The 16,095-nt window shown below is 39.1% G+C and overlaps 1 protein-coding gene and 1 pseudogene across 4 annotated transcripts in view; both read left to right on the top strand.

Annotated features, from left to right (window-relative positions):
- ATL3 (atlastin GTPase 3) overlaps positions 1-10,200 on the top strand; it is a 50,637-nt gene extending 40,437 nt beyond the window's left edge. For all 3 annotated transcript variants that reach the window (XM_081263802.1, XM_081263803.1, XM_081263804.1), the window contains exons 9-13: positions 1,867-1,994; positions 2,569-2,625; positions 3,817-3,888; positions 4,246-4,677; positions 5,685-10,200. In XM_081263802.1, the coding sequence (XP_081119928.1) occupies positions 1,867-1,994; positions 2,569-2,625; positions 3,817-3,888; positions 4,246-4,677; positions 5,685-5,771 (776 nt within the window). In that variant the 3' untranslated portion in view covers positions 5,772-10,200. The remainder of the gene's footprint in view (positions 1-1,866; positions 1,995-2,568; positions 2,626-3,816; positions 3,889-4,245; positions 4,678-5,684) is intronic.
- A 5,289-nt stretch (positions 10,201-15,489) lies between these two features.
- On the top strand, positions 15,490-15,898 carry LOC308641918 (phosphatidylinositol N-acetylglucosaminyltransferase subunit P-like; annotated as a pseudogene). The gene has a single exon. The product of its transcript is annotated as a phosphatidylinositol N-acetylglucosaminyltransferase subunit P-like (transcript).
- Positions 15,899-16,095: the final 197 nt, after the last annotated feature.

The raw sequence follows: 16,095 nt of genomic DNA, 5'->3' as shown, positions 1-16,095 counted from the left end.
AATACCATCTTCATTTGTGGTGTAATAGAAACTGAGCTGCTGCTGCCTGCTTGTATTAATTAGCTAGGAGATTTAGCTGCTTTTTAAGACCCCATTTCATCAGACGCAATTTGACTTTGTCATTAGTATAAAGAAAAATGTCTTTTCCTAACTACTGGAGTAGGGAGATGAATATAGTTACTGTTTAGTTAGAAATTAAATAGAAAGGTTTGTAGAGCACAATCTTTGACATCATGAGGGACTGAGCTTATCTCTGTTGGTATATAGTTTTTTGTCTATTCTGATTTGAAATAATGTTAAACATGAATGGCTTAGGATCTGTAAATGTTGGTAAAATGCAATCTGTAGTACCTGTATCCTGCCAGTTCCCTGCACGAAATATTTTTCGGAACAGTCTTTCAGTATGATAAAAATTGAAACCATAAAACAATTTAAATAGATAATACATTCCTATGTTTAAAATTCCAAAAAGAGTTAAGCTTTTGGTGAAAAGTCTCTCATTTTTTATAAGCTTCCAGAGTTTCTTTAGTATATGCAAGCAAATGTGAATTTACATAGGATTTATATTTTATTTTTTGCTTTACTGGGAATTGAACCCATGGCTTTGTGCATACTAGGCAAATGCTCTGCCACTGAGCTATATCCCCAGCCTTTTTAAAAATTTTACTTTGAGACAGGGCTCACTAATTTGCCCAGGTTGACCTTGAACTTGGGATCCTCCTGCCTCAACCTCCCTAGTTGCCGGAATTACAGATGTGTACCATTATTATGAATGGCAGATACTTTTTTAGTGCAAGTTTATAAGAAATTTCTCTCACTTTTCTTGAAATTTTGTGCTTTAAATTTTAATATTATAATTAGGTTTGTGGGGTGTTAAAGAATTCTTACCTTGTTATGAATTCCAGCCTACTTTATTTTCAGCTGGAAGTTGGGAACTCAGGAAGGTGTTAGAAGATTATACAAATAAGATTTGTCTTTTAATTTTGCTTCTTTACTGTTGGACAGGCTAATTCTCACTTTAAGAAACTAGCTCTTGTTTGAGCACCTTCCTGAATCCTCTGTGGGAACTTTGTAGAACCTGTAAAGCGTCTGTCACTTTTCCTGACACAATGGTTTTTTTCATCTTGAGGTAGCCCAGAGAGTTATCTGAGGAGATAATAGGAAATAACAAAAATAAAGCATATTAATGAACAGTGATTTCTGGTTGATATCAAGGGCTAGTGAGAGGGTGCAGCAAAAGCCTGAGACAACTTAAAAGGTTGTTTATGTGGGTTAGTTTTTTTTTTTTTTTTTTTGTGGGGGGTGCTGGTGATTGAACCCAGGGCACTTTACCACTGAACCACATCCACAGCCCCCCTTCCCCCCCCCCTTTTTTTTAAATTTTGAGACTGGGTCTCACCAAGAAATTGAGCCTGACCTTGAACTTGCTATCCTCCTACCTCAACCTCCTGAGTCACTGAGGTTACAGGTGTGCGCCACTTTGCCTGGCTGTTTATTAGTTTCTGAGATCTTATTAGTAACATTGTTTTAAAAATTGAAATTTCTTGAACAGTTAGGGAATAAACTGAATATCCCAGAATGGAAACCAGGATAAGAGTATTTTATATATTCTTTTCTGAACTAGAGAGGACTTCACATGCCAGAAGGGAAGGAGACAAATAGAGGTGCATTTGAACAGAGATCTGTCAGCATCCTGGTACTATCCAGGAAGTATCAAACATACATATAATCTGGGATTCCTCTCACTACTTTTCAGCAAGCAAATGTTAAAATAATTGGATACCCTATGAAGTTTGTGTTTATGCTCACTTTGGTTGAATAAGGCTGTTTGGATTCTTGTCTCCTTTTTCATGGTTCTGTGAACAGATATTGCTGGTGAATTCAAAGAGCAGTTGCAGGCGCTGATACCATATGTATTAAATCCATCTAAGTTAATGGAAAAGGAGATCAATGGCTCAAAAGTTACCTGTCGCGGACTGTTGGAATATTTTAAGGTAAATATGGGTTTTATATTTAAACTGTTTGATTTTTGATAAAACTAATCTAGGTTGTAAACCATCCTGAATTTTAATATTCTGAAACTTCAAAATTTCCTGGAGGAGATGGTGAAATGCATTTTGAGACCTCAGTGCCCTTCCCAGAATGGGCCGCTGGGTGGCAGTATGGGTCTAGGAACCAAATGATGTTCTTTGCACTCTCTTTGAGGAGTGTTTACAGTTGCATAAGGAAGATGGTTCTTCAAGGAAGATGGTGTGGACAGGAGATGGGTAGGAAGTTGTGACCCGACTACCTCCAGGCGGATGGTCTCTCTACCCAGGTTGTGGTGAGACCAGTGTGCATGGGGAGTCTGATGGGAAAGGGTTGCTAGGCTTTTGGTGCTTGAGAACATTTTTAGATAAAAATGCTAACATGCACTCAAAGGTGTGTTGTGTTTTTGCTAATTCCTGGTTGTTGATGTAGGTCTTTAGGAAATTGCAGTTGTATGGTCCCCATTTCAAAAAATTAGAGCATGATTAAACTATGACAGAATGACTTTTCTCATAATAATTCTTATGTTTATATTCTAAGGCATATATTAAAATTTATCAAGGAGAAGATCTGCCTCACCCCAAATCCATGCTTCAGGTAATCAGTCCTTTGATATCTTAAATGGTATCCTTTAATTGCTCAAGTTGTTGCAGTTACAGTAAAACAGAATCCTGTAAGAAGAGAATGAAACAACTCGCCTTTCCCATAATGCTAGATATGTTGATGTTTAGCACACCTTGCTGCACTGTGGGTGCCTTTTGGTTTTCTTGTCTTCATTCACAGTGGTACAGTTAAAACAGGTTGGCCTCTCTTTCCTGTTCTTCCTCTCACATAAACTTTGGGAAACATTGCTTCATTATGCCTAGGCGAAGCATACCCACTGTACTAGACAAGTGACTTCTAGTCATCTGGGGTTTACTTCAGTAGGACATGTCTTGACTTGTCTACTTACGATGCACACTGTTCAGGTTTTTTATTTTCAAGTAGAAAAAAAATCATTTGTTTGAAATACTTTCTGACTTCATTTGCTGAACATAAGGGCATTTATTGCCAAATACTGATTTCTTTAGTAGCAAAACATTTTCACAAAGGTAGGTAGAGCCTGTGATTGACATCATAAAGATGTGTGTGTGTGTGTGTGTGTGTGTGTGTGTGTGTTTATTTGCATCTTTTTTTTTTTTTTTTTTTTTTTTTTTGGTGGTGTTGGGGATTGAACCCAGGGCATTATCCAAGCTAAACAAATTCTCAATTCTGTACCACTAAGCTATATTCATAGCTCAAGCCTTTCTTTTTTTGGTACCAAGGGTACTTAACCACTGAGCCACATCTTCAGCTGTTTTTTTACATTTTATTTAGAGACAGGTTCTCACTGAGTTGCTTAGAGCCTTGCTAAGTTGCTGGGGCTGGTTTTGAACTTGCAGTCCTGCCTCAGCCTCCTGAGCTGCTAGGATTATAGCTTTCATCTATTTTTTTACATTTAAAGTTGAAGCAAAGGAAATGATGTTTTCCTTGACTTATGGAGTTTTAATTCATGCTAAAGATTTTAGATCAAAGAAACATGTTTTGGTAGAAAGTTTGGTAGAAAAGGTGTAATTTATTCGTTAATTGATGATATAAGAAGACCTGAAAAATAGCAGAAGGTCAATTAAAAAACAGCAGAAGGTCAGTAAAAAAAACGAATGGGGAAGAAGGTAAGGGATGGTTTTTACTTGGTAAAAAGAAGGTAAGGGATGGTTTTTACTTGGTAAAATGGAAGAATTTGTAATTCATGCTTTCATTTCTTAAAAGGCCACTGCTGAAGCCAACAATTTAGCAGCTGCAGCCTCTGCCAAGGACATTTATTATAATAGCATGGAGAAGGTATGTGCTGCATATTCCTTTTTCTGAAATATGTGTACCCTGTGCATTGTTGCTTAATTAAAAAGTCCAAACTCGATCCTGCTTAGTGCATCTTCTGATGAGGCAGCAGAGCTGTTTTCAGGTCTGCCTGGTGATCGGGGCCTTCTGATTATTAACATTTTTAACCAAGGTTTTATTACAGTGCAGCTGCTCTTTCCGATTACTAGTACTCTGGTGGTTTAAGTGACTTTATTAGCCTTGATCGTCTCTCTAACATTAAGTTCTAATATTTTAAAACATCTTCTATGTCTTTTCACTTGTTTTATTCAGCACTTGTTTTTGAAGGGATTTTCAGTATACCATTTTTATTCTTTTTAGGTTTGTGGGGGAGAGAAACCTTATATGTCTCCTGACATTTTAGAGGAGAAGCACTGTGAATTCAGACAACTGGCTCTGGACCAATTTAAGAAGACCAAGAAGATGGGTGGGAAGGATTTTAGCTTTCGCTACCAGCAGGAGCTGGAGGCAGAAATCAAGGAACTCTATGAAAACTTCTGCAGGCACAATGGTAGCAAGAATGTCTTTAGTACTCTCCGAACCCCTGCAGTGCTGTTCACAGTCATTGTTATTTTGTACATAGCCTCAGGCCTCACCGGCTTCATTGGTCTTGAGATTGTGGCCCAACTGTTCAACTGTATGGTTGGACTGCTGTTAATAGCGCTCCTTACTTGGGGGTACATCAGGTATTCCGGTCAATATCGAGAGCTGGGCGGAGCTATTGACTTTTGTGCAGCATATGTGTTAGAGCAGGTAAGTGTTTTTGCTGGCTGAGAGTTGATAATGGACAGATATTTGTGTTTCTGTTATATCTCAGTTTGGGAGAATTTCATCGTGAAACGAAGCATGAGAAACTTACCTTGTTCATTTTTTTATGATGGATTTTATATATTATTTTTCTTTAGAATATTAATATTCCTAATATTTTGTTTCCTTGCCTAAAATTAGTCTTTAATGCAAAAAGTTTTGAACTTATTTGTTCCTCGTGGGACACTTTTAAAATTACATGCTCTTTAAGCACAATTCCAGTGTAATTCTCTTCTATGCCTACTCCCCTGATTAATTTGTTTCATGAAAAATCAAGAGCTTTGAAAAAAATAGGAACTCAACAAAATGTTCTGTTTTGAATCCTATTGGGTTAGAAAATGGTTTCTCCTTCATTTAAAAATCTTGCAAAAAGCCAGTGACTTGGGCTGGGGCTGAACCTCATTGGTAGAGCGCCCACCTCGCAATCCTCAGCACCACATAAAGATATTGTGTCCAACTGCAACCAAAAAAAAAAAAAGAGCCAGTGGCTTTTGGCATTGGCATGTTCTCCAGTTTTATAGATCTTTTTTTTTTAGATATTTTTTTTAATTATAGATGGATACAGTATCTTTATTTTTACTTTTACTTGGTGCTGAGGATCAAACCCAGTGCCTCACACGTGTGAGGCAAGTGCTCTACCACTGAGCCACAATCCTAGCCCCAAATCTTACAGATCTTTGAGCCTGGCTTGTTTCTTTTCCTGAGTAACATGAACAGATCAGTTAGGTCAAGTAGCATATGAAACCAGGCAAGCCACCCACACTCCCCCAGCTATGGGGCAGATGCTCCACTGACTCTTGGGAGTTAGCTGCTGCCATAGCCTCCCCTCACCCTGCATTCTCATTTTCCTTCTTTTGGCAGCATACTGATGAGGAAAGTTTATTTCCAAGGACTGTCTTGGGTTCTGTGTTGTATTTCATTAACTTACATATTGAATAAATGGACTTTTGCAGGTTTCTTCTCATATTGGTAATTCTACTCAAGCCGCTGTGAGGGATGCAGTTGTTGGGAGACCACCTATGGATAAAAAAGCTCAATAGCATCTTAACAGATCCAGCAGGAGCCCGACCAGTTCCTGGATTCTTGGATCTCTTCATGGCCCTGGGTCCAGGTCCAGAGGAAGGGCAGATCGGAAACCATCTGGCAAGAGCTGCAACAGGGAACTGCATTAAATGAACTGACCTCTTCTGTGGTTTCAAATTCTTAAACACACTTCCATTTCTGTTGGAAGCATTTCTTTTCTTGCTCTTAGATCCAAGTCCATATCTGTCTTGTTATTCTCTGCTTTGTGCACTTTATAGGCAGTGGGGGAAGCTAAAAAAAAATGTGGAAATGCAGCTTTTAAGTCTTTTATGTGCCACTCTAGTGCCTTTTAAGATTGAATCCATGCTTTTGTGGACACAAAGGGGAAGAGATGGAGGATAACTTCATGAAAATGTGCTATTGTGGGTGAAACTTGTCAATTCTTACATACCTTACTCATTTGAGACAGTGTCCTTTTTTAAAAAGTTTACAAAACTTGGAGAAGCTTCAGAACTAAAGAATAACTGAAAATGATGCCACTACACTTTTAAAATCTTATTTATAATTTTAAGATTCTGTTTGCCATATGCCATGGGAAAACCATATCATATTTAAATATACATACTTTAGAATATAAGGTCTTTTACTTGATAGCTTGGTAGTTTTGTTGAATCTGCTTTATTTTTTGTTCCTGTGGCTTTTAGTACAGAGGTAAACATGCCTGAAAAGCCAGAGTAGCCCATAATAAGAGGAATGAGAATGGATACTTTAAGGAAAAAGCTGAGTTTGAATGAACCTGTGAACGTCTGTCAGTCACTTGAACTTGTGCCTTCATTTTTTTATAACATGTGTATGTTATACATAGCTCTCAAACAAAATTGTCATTTGAGATATTTTGTTTTTGAGTTTTGCATGAGTATAGAACTTTATATTAAGGATTAGAGGAAAGATTACCAAATATTAATGCCTTTAATGTCCTTTTTCAAGTGACTTAACAGTAATTAATAATTGAATTACCTGACTTAAAGTCTTTGCCCAAACTGTTTGTTTATATTTTTCTATGCACTAATGTTCTTAATAACGAAGCTAAAATTGTTAATTTCACTTCATGAGTCTTCCTGTATTTACTTTTAGTGTTCATTAGTCTGGTAGCTTTAGAATAATTCTGGCTTAGGAAGGACCAAAGTCCTACCCAAATATAGATAGTATCTAGAATTATCTATGAATTTTTTAAAAAATTTACTTTATGAGATGAAAAAGTTTTATCTGTTGGTTGCTTTGTTTTCTTTGATTTATAATGGTGAATTGCAGATTTTAAAACTTGCCTACAAGTATTTATATAAACATTCAGGTATATGAACCTTTATTTTTAAGATAATTTGATTTTTGTTGTGGGAGGGAGGTTGGAGGGCTTAGGCAAAACCTGACTGGAAATTTTATATACATAAAGTATGAATGGAAAGGAGAAAAAAGAAAGTATAGCATTCAGTTGCTGTCAGGGAATTTTCTTTTGACAAAACACTTTACCTCTCAAATATTTTTATAAATCCTGAATTAATTCCAAGCCCTTTACATATTTTCATATTTACATACCATCTTGTCTTGAAGTTCTTGCTATTTTATTCACTTTCTGTTAACATTTTAGAAAAATTTCAGCTTGTTCTAAAAGCTGTTCACTTGCATCTGAGTGATAACCAAGCTTTGACTAATAAATTGAAAGCTCACTTTAGAAATTTTGGTGCATTTTGAGGTGACTTCTCATCTCTCTGAAGGTTCATACTTACAGGCCTTGCTGATAACTAAAATTTTACTGAATTCCATAAGTAAATTTACATGTAAGTAAATTTACAGATTTCAGAATAATTGTCCAAAGTGGTTCTACATTTAAAAGTGACAAAGGATGATGATGCATCTCTTTATTCTAATACAGAAGTATTTGGTTTCTATTTAAAAAAGTGTATGATTTAATAATGTCTTAGGATTTTGTTCCTGTTTAATTCACCATTTCTGTTTTGGTCTTCTACAGGAACAACCTTTACAAGAATTACTCTGAGTTTTTTTCATTGTTTTTAGTTACCTTACTCTGCCTCTGGAAAGTGTTTATATAAAGTTTTGTGTGACAGTTCTTTGGTCTCTTTTTTTGGCCTCTTTTCTCTTTTAACAGTAAATTGATCATTTTATATCAACCATTTCATGAAAGATGTCTTCTCATTGCTTATAACCAGGTTGAAAATGTCTTTTCCAGTTTTTTCCCCCTTCAGTCTTTGCTTTGTTTGGGCTATTGTGTAAGAGTCAGTGTTCATTGCTCTGTCACTGCTGGTGGACATTCATGCACACATCGTTAATTTGCACTTTCTTAACAATATATGGAGCACATTTTTATTAAACTGTATGTGGAAATTTTTTTAAAATTCCGTTAAAATAACTCATTTCAGGAGAAATTGCCAATTTTTTTTGTGTGGGGGGGGTGCTAGGGATTGAACTCAAGGGCACTCAACCACTGAGTCCCATCCCCAGCTCTATTTTGTATTTTATTTAGAGACAGAGTCTCACTGAGTTGCTTAGCACCTTGCTATTGCTGAGGCTGGTTTTGAACTTCTTGCAGTCCTCCTGCCTCAGCCTCCCGAGCCGCTGGGATTATCCAAGACGCTGGGATTATAGGCTTGAGCCACCGCACCCGGCATGCCAATTTTAATAGTTCCAATTTGCTTATAGTTAAAATAGTAGAATCGAAGTTTTGAGTCTTTCACTTAGAAATATTTCTAGATAAGTTTGTAGACAGGGCAAACTGTTATACTGTATGGTGATAAAAATCTTCACAGTTGTCACTTTTTTTTTTTAAAGCAGTATACCAAAAAAATCTGCTTATTCCATGGAGGTTTATGTTTTAACAAAATTGCTTATTGTTTGTTTTATTTATTCTATTTTTTTCCTCTTACTTTGGGAAAATAAACAAAAACACTGCCTTGTACTTGGAGTACTTTCTCTATCTAGCAAATCAACACAGAATGTTTCTAACCTGGCTTATGAAAATGGTGCCTTGGATAGGGTATGTTTGGATGAGCACAGATATGTATGAGAGTTCTAGAGAAATTAGGTTGATTTTACCCAGACAAAACCAATAAAATAGCCCTCACCCAGGATTAAAAAAAAAAAAAAAAGATGAAACATATGTAAGTCTTCTTCATAGAACTGATCTTTTTTTTTTTTTTTTTTTCCTTTGTAGAACTATTGGAATGTAGCTCAGGATGATTTGATGTTTCCAACATGGGCTGTGTCATTTCAGTTTACATTTGGATCCAACAAAATTTTAGTCAAGGCATAAGGGCATAATGAAGATAAGCTTCAGTTATTAAAAGTACAAACTATCTGTAATTTTTTTAAATGACATTAAGAAGCCCATTGTAAAAGACTCCACTTGAGCAATTTTCCTCCTGTTATGAAAAGTCTCATTGTAGCTGTATTTTGGGTAGTGGTTCTCATCTGCCTTGGAGTGCATTTAAGACTTAACTCTGTGATCCTCAGCTTTATACCCAGGGATTGCCTCTGTTGGTCTGGGCTATGTCCCTGGAATTGTCACTTTTATAAACATATTGTGATTCAGAGACCACAAGGAGACTAACCCAGAGGGTGGAAAGTACCAATAAAGGAAAATTTGGTGTTGTCTGGAGGCAGGTGGACAGCTCTTAACCTGAGTTTCAGGATCAGTGGTCTGCTGTCAGCTACAATCACCAAGGGTTTACTGTGTTCAGAATAATAAGGGTGCCTTAATCCAGAGGATTGTTCTTCAAAATCGTCATAGTGCCTTCTAAGAGAAAATAAACGAATGTAACAAGTATCCTATATACTAACAGTATAATTAGGATTTTTTTTTAAATGTAATTTTGATAACCGTTTTTCTTTTAAAAAGCCAAATTCAGCACTGTGACTCAAATTCCTAAATCACACAGGAAACAAACTACAAATAAAAATAATGAACAAAAAAAGGAGGATGGGATTAAAACAGATAATTAGCAGCTGAAGTACCCCATATCAGGAACTTTCTAAGATCAAGAGGCAGAAGGGTTTTGAAAAACAAAAAATGTTTCTTTGTGAAGGAATTTCATGTAACAAATAAAATTTAAATGTACTGTTTTTAAGATGAAAGGAAGGTTGTAGTGATTCCCAAAACTTTCTAATTCAGATGGACAAAAGCTATCATGGATGTAAACCTTAAAGGGGTTAAATCTTGAACATATACAAATGTTCCTCAGTTTTGTTTTTCTTTTCTTTAAAAAATGACTTGTTAAAATTATGTTCTGCTAGATCCTTGCTTTTGGATGGCTTCAAATTTCAATATAGTTTTTAAAAAGTGCAATGGAATGAGATTATGCTATTAGTATATTAAAAGCATGTTTCTGTTTTACTCCCAGTCATTTAATGGAATAAAGATCACAGTACCTTGTTGCTTGTTTTTCTTGTTCTGTAGCATGTAAGGACCTGTGAGAGTGAGGATGGGCAAAGGGAGTAGAATCTCGGGGGTGTGGTGTGGTTCCTGTCAGCCAGCTTTCTCAGTCCCACAGTCATCATGATCTGGTGTTTATTATCATAGTGCTGTTGGCACAGCAGCTTAAAAGTGAAGGGAAACTTTATGTACAGTAACGTGGACTTGTGAGGACCTTTGGATATGTAGCACTTTGATTTGGTTGCCCTGTTTGGAGGCAACAGCTTAAATGGTTCCTTTTTGGATATGGGGAAGGTGAGAGGCAAAGCTCTGCTGAAAGGTTTCCCTTCTGCAGGTGACCTGGAGGTGGCAAAGAACTCCACTCCTAATAACTGGCCGTCCCCTATATTGCCCTATGGTAAAAGAGTTTGAAGCACACTGGGTGGAGTAGGCAGCTTTCATCTGCCTAGTTCTCCATTCCTGATGTGGTGATCTTGTGTAAGATGCTATCCTGGGTGCCTAGCAGGGTTCTTCAGTTTGGCAAGGGAGGGGGGGAGTACTTGTGTGCTTCCATTGGTGGTGTTGCCCCCACCAGCTTAAGGTTGGGAGGAGGAGTGAGCAGGGTGAGGTGTGTGGTCCTGCATGGATGAGTCCAGTAAATTTATGGCTTGCTTTCGACTCTCCTGTTCCAGGTGGCAAAAAACAAGTCCAACTCTTAATCCAAAAACAGGATTGTAGCTGGGAAAAAGTTTTTGTAACTGGATTTCTAGGGCCAAAACTGACAACAGGCACTTAAGGGACTCAAGAGACCAACAGGACCAACAGTGGCCAAATTATCTGTTGTTGCAGATGGGTTTCTCGAATGCCCTAGGGGAGGGCAGATAGATGGTTCTAGGCTTATGTCATTACACTTAAATATCCCCAGAGGAAAGAGGCTTTTAATTAAGTTGTCTATTTAAAAATGTATTTCCATTCCCAGAGAAGACACCTGATTGGTGTGATGTGAGTCATGCTTCTTGCAATCAGTACTGTAGCCTGGGGACTCGGGCCACCTTTACCAGTCACAGCCAGGTCACAGGCACTGTGATTGGCAACTCCACTAGGACCACACAGAGATACCCAGTGAAGACTGCTGGCCAGACCAAAACAAATACCCACTTAAGTTACTAGTTACTCAAACTGGCCCATTTCGCAAACATGGGAGTGAGAGAACCCGGCATGTTTCCCAGGTTAAAGGTTTTGAAATGTACTTTTAAAGAGGGGGTAGATATTGGTTATGCTGCACAGCTCTTTAGAGCATTTTCACTCGGGTTTTTTTTTTTTTTTTCTCTTTTTAGCAGGACTTGAGGGTGTTTGAGAGATAGGAAAGAAGTTACCAGTTATCCTTCATCATCTTCCATAAAAGCCTGACGTTTTTGGTCAGAGCAAACTGTCAAAATTGATACATTCATCAAGCCTTACAACAGCCTGGACACTTGTAAACCCTGTATTCATTTGGCTGATGAATGCTTTTTCCCTAAGGAGTATTTCCGTTTTGAGTTGTTAATCAATAGAGTCCCTCATGTCACCACAGAATCTGTTCCTAGTGTGTAAAGAAGCATCTGGAACATTTAAGCCTCCCCTTAAATGCATCTTACCTGCTTTTGCTCTCTCCTCACCCTCTCCCTTTTCCCTCCTTTGCCTTGGCCTTCCTCTCTACCCTGCCCCAAGGGATGTTTCTTGCCTGCACATCAATTTAGCCTTGAGCCGTTTTCCCCTTGCTCAGTTACTCCTTCAGACTAAGAACAGTGGATTCTTGAATCCATCCTCTTTAGGACATAAGCGTGGAGAAGACAGCAAATACTTAAAAACTAGTATTTCCCTTTTCAGAAGATTGGGGCTCCATAGCTGAGCTATGTAGAAGCTTTAGGGTCAGATATTGGTTCTATTCTGTTCACTTCCCTTGGTGTAGGGGTATTAAGGTTTAAAAATGTTCCCCAAATTTCATATTTTGGAAACTGAATCCCAGAAGTCAGATTGTAAGGGTCCGACGAACGACGGAGGAAGAGACCACCAAGAGACCGACTCGTGCAATAGCAAAAGGGGGTTTATTGAGGATTCAGCACGCTGGGGCTCCAGGCTCACTCAAGAAGGGAGAGCGGCCAAGAGCCCGGAGCAGGGGTTGAGCAGTGCTTAAGTACACTTCTTTAGGGAGGGCAGGGACTTTACATACATCACAGTCCCCTTTAACAAATCACCATACACCGTGGGAAAATCAAACAACAATTCTCAAACATGATTAGTACATTCATTGGCGGGAACAGGTCGGGCTGGAGTGATAGGTCATTCCTAAGGAGGGGGATACATTCAAACTGATTGGTTTGGGCCCTGAGGTGCCTACGTGCCTAGCTGCACAGGGTCCAAGTTGTTAAACAAGTAAGTGGTCAGGGGGGATTATTTAATGGGCAGTCCCGGGAATTGTCCTAACAGCTACAGGAATTTCAGGCTTTGAGTGTAGCATAGAAACTTAACAATACCTGGTCCTTTACATTTTAACTCAGGCTTTGCAGCTTAGAAACTTTACAATAAAACCGGTCCTTTACATTTTAACTTCAATTTCTTTTATCCTTTCAAGATGTTAATGGTATTTGAAAGGTGGAAGCTTTGGGAGGTGACTGGGCAGAACCTCCATGAATGGATCAGCCCCTTCATGGATTAATGGGTTCTTTAGATTCTTGCTGTCTCTTGCCATGTAATGTCCTTACCAAGTTATGATGCAGTATAAGGCCATTGCCAGATGCCAAGCAGAAGCTGGTATTATGGTCTTGGACTTATGAGTCTCCAGAACTGTAGGCCAAATAAACTTTTCCTGCATAAATTATCCATTCTCAGGTATCTATTATGAGCAATAGAAAACAGATTAAAGTGGATAGTCTTGCTAGTGATGGTGGTAGCATCAAGTAGCAGTTTCTCACTAAGATCTGGGGCCTTCTTACAGAGCTCCTTTTTTTTTTTTTAATATTTAGTTGTAGATGGATACAATACCTTTATTTTTATGTGGTGTTGAGGATTGAACCCAGTGCCTCACACGTGCCAGGCAAGCGCTCTACCATTGAGCCACAACCCCAGCCCAAGAGCTCCTCTTTTTAAGCTGTAAAAAAAGTAAAAATTTATAGCCCCAAGCTGCACTCCCAGCCTTTTGTCTTTATTTGCTTTTGTCTGGCCCAGCAATAGGACAAAGGGTAAGGGAGGTAACATTTTAGACCCTTCTGGAAGCAGAGGGTGAGGAGAGGCAGAAGTCTGTTTGGTTTCCTTAAGACAGAACTTCTTGGGCTGGGGATGTAGCTTGGAGGTACAGCACTTGCCTTGCATGCATGAGGCCCTGGGGCCCATCCCCAGCACTTGCAAAAGCAACAACAAAAGGGCACTGTTAGGTCGGTGGTGGCGACTTAGAGGCGAATCAGAACAAAGCAGCCACGGGAAAGGAACATCAATCAGGCGCCATGGGAAACGCCTGTCAATCAGCAGGACCCCCTGGCCAATCCTGGAGTTCAGCCAACTCCTCTGACCAACTCCAAAGGGACAAGGGACCCTAAAAACACCGTTTCCTGTCCCAAGCCCTTCCCTTCCTGCTGTAAGCCCCATAAAAGTCCAGTCCTGTCAAGCTTCCACACGGTTTCTCCTCAGACCCTTCTCCTGTCCACTCTGTGGGTCTGATGGAGTTCCGCCCGGGAGTGATATCTCAATAAAGCCTCATTCGGGGGCCCTTTTAAATCTGCTTCGGCTGATCTGACAGGCCCCTTCTCCATCCTAGTGATTCGACAGTCACTAGCTCAGTGTGCTCAGCAATGGGTTGGTTGAGTAATAATATACATAAAACTAGCATTTATTTATATTACCTCTGACTCTTCTCCCCAGGAAGCTGGTGAATATCATGTGATGATGAGCATGTGACTCTTCTCATGTTATTAATAGCCTGTGTGTCCTGATCAAGGATTTTCCAAGAATTTTCCACGTGCCAGACATCAGGCTCAGCACTTTATAAGCATCATTTCACGTGTGGCTCTCCCTTTGGGGAATGTATTCTTATGTGTTATCTAATATCACCCCATTTTACAGATTAGCAAACAGACTAAGAGGGAACTCTGCCTTGGGCCCTACAATCACCAAGGGTCAGGGGCAGGATTTGTCCCAAGCATCCTGACTCCAAGGCTCAGTGCTGGCATGCAATGGCAGAAGTAGAGAGACAAAAGAAGCTGGTTCTACTTTTAGGGAGTCAGAATTCAGTGCAGAGGAAAGGCCTGTGTGTGGCTGTTCATCTTTTCAATCACTCGTTTACTTGCTGTTGTGTCAGGTTCTGTGGAGGGTATTGGTATCCTATGGCTTAAGACCCAGTGAGTGGGGGTATTGCTATGTTGCTCAGGGTGGCCCTAGACTCCCGGGATTAAGTGGTCTTCCTGCCTCAGCCTCCTAGCAGCAGGGACTACAGGTGTGTGCCATATCTGGTTCCTTTCTTGTCTTTCAATAGCTTTACATTTAATACAGTTTTATAGGAAGGAGCAAAACTCCACCTCCACCCTCAGGGTCCTGGCTGGACTTGAGAATAAAATTGACACAAGATAGGATAGCAGGGGAAAAGCATACAAAATGTCTTTAATATAGTTTTCTGTGGCACAGGAGATTTCATAAAGAAATGAAGACCCAAAAAGCAGAGTCAGTTCCTTACACACTGACTCAGACAAAGAAGCACCTAAATCATGTGGGGAGACTTAAAATATAAAAACATTATTATCATCATCATTAGTTGCTTTTTTTTTTTTTTTTTCAGTGCTGGGGATCAAATCCAGGGTATTGCTCTATGGCTGAGCCACATCCTCAGCCCTGAAGTCTTATTTAACAAGGTCTATACAGAATTCTTTTCCATTTGAATTCTCTTTCTTGAGGAAAGGTGTTGCTCTTCCTTCTAGTACAGGGAGAATGCTTTGACATAGGGATTTCTTCTCCTTGCTCCCTCCCTTTCTCCCTTCCTCTCTTCCTTTGCTGTCCTTCCTGTGCTGGCAATTGAACCCATAGGCTCTCTACTGCTGAGCTACTACACCAGCCCTTTCTATTTTGAGATGTGGTCTCACTAAGTTGCTGAAGCTGGCTTCCAACCTGGATCCTCCTGCCTGAGCCTCCCGGGTTTCTGGAGGTATGTGCCACTGTGCCCTGCTCATCTGCTTCTAAGAAACTTAAAAGACCTTGGAGTTTGTCTCTTCCTCCCCAACTGTAGCTCCCTAGCCAAAGCTTATGCAGAGAAGTGGGCTCTGAGATTGTCCAAAGCCCCAGGAAAAATGGTGGAAAATTCACTGCTGCCATGCAATTTATGGCTTTGTTCTTTTTTAAGCTCCCAGTTTGGCTTGGTGCTTTATCTTATGTGGGCTCCTATTCCTGAATCTTGGCTAAGCTCCTTAGGCTCAATCTAGTTGCCTCAAACATAGTGGGCGGTTGAATTATCTCTCTATCTTCTTATTACTATAGTAACTGATTATGTACTCTTATTTGGAATTAACAGGATAAGTACTTCTCCACTCAACTCCATTCATACAATCACAGATAACTATGCTAAGAAATCAACAGCTGAAGAAGTACCAAGAAGGGGCCATCCTAGCATTAAGAGATATTCCTAAGAGTGAAGTAAATCAAATGTACTTTCTTGCAGGCAAGGAACTTTATACAAAAACTGAATTGTGTCAAGCATGATGTTTTGGACAATGATTCTGACCACAGTTATATTGATATCTTATTATTAATATTGAAATGTAAATAAAGGGAGTTTTCCTTCTCTTAGGCAAATTATATATATATATATATATATATATTTCATTAAGTTATTTATATGTGGTGCTGAGGATCAAACCCAGTGCCTCACCTGCGCTAGGCAAGCGCTCTACCACTGA

This window comes from Spermophilus citellus (assembly GCF_964194105.1).
Source record: "Spermophilus citellus genome assembly, chromosome: 2".
Classification (NCBI taxonomy): Eukaryota; Metazoa; Chordata; class Mammalia; order Rodentia; family Sciuridae; genus Spermophilus; species Spermophilus citellus.
Note: the sequence above shows the minus strand (reverse complement) of the source record. Positions and strands in the feature narration are given on the sequence as shown.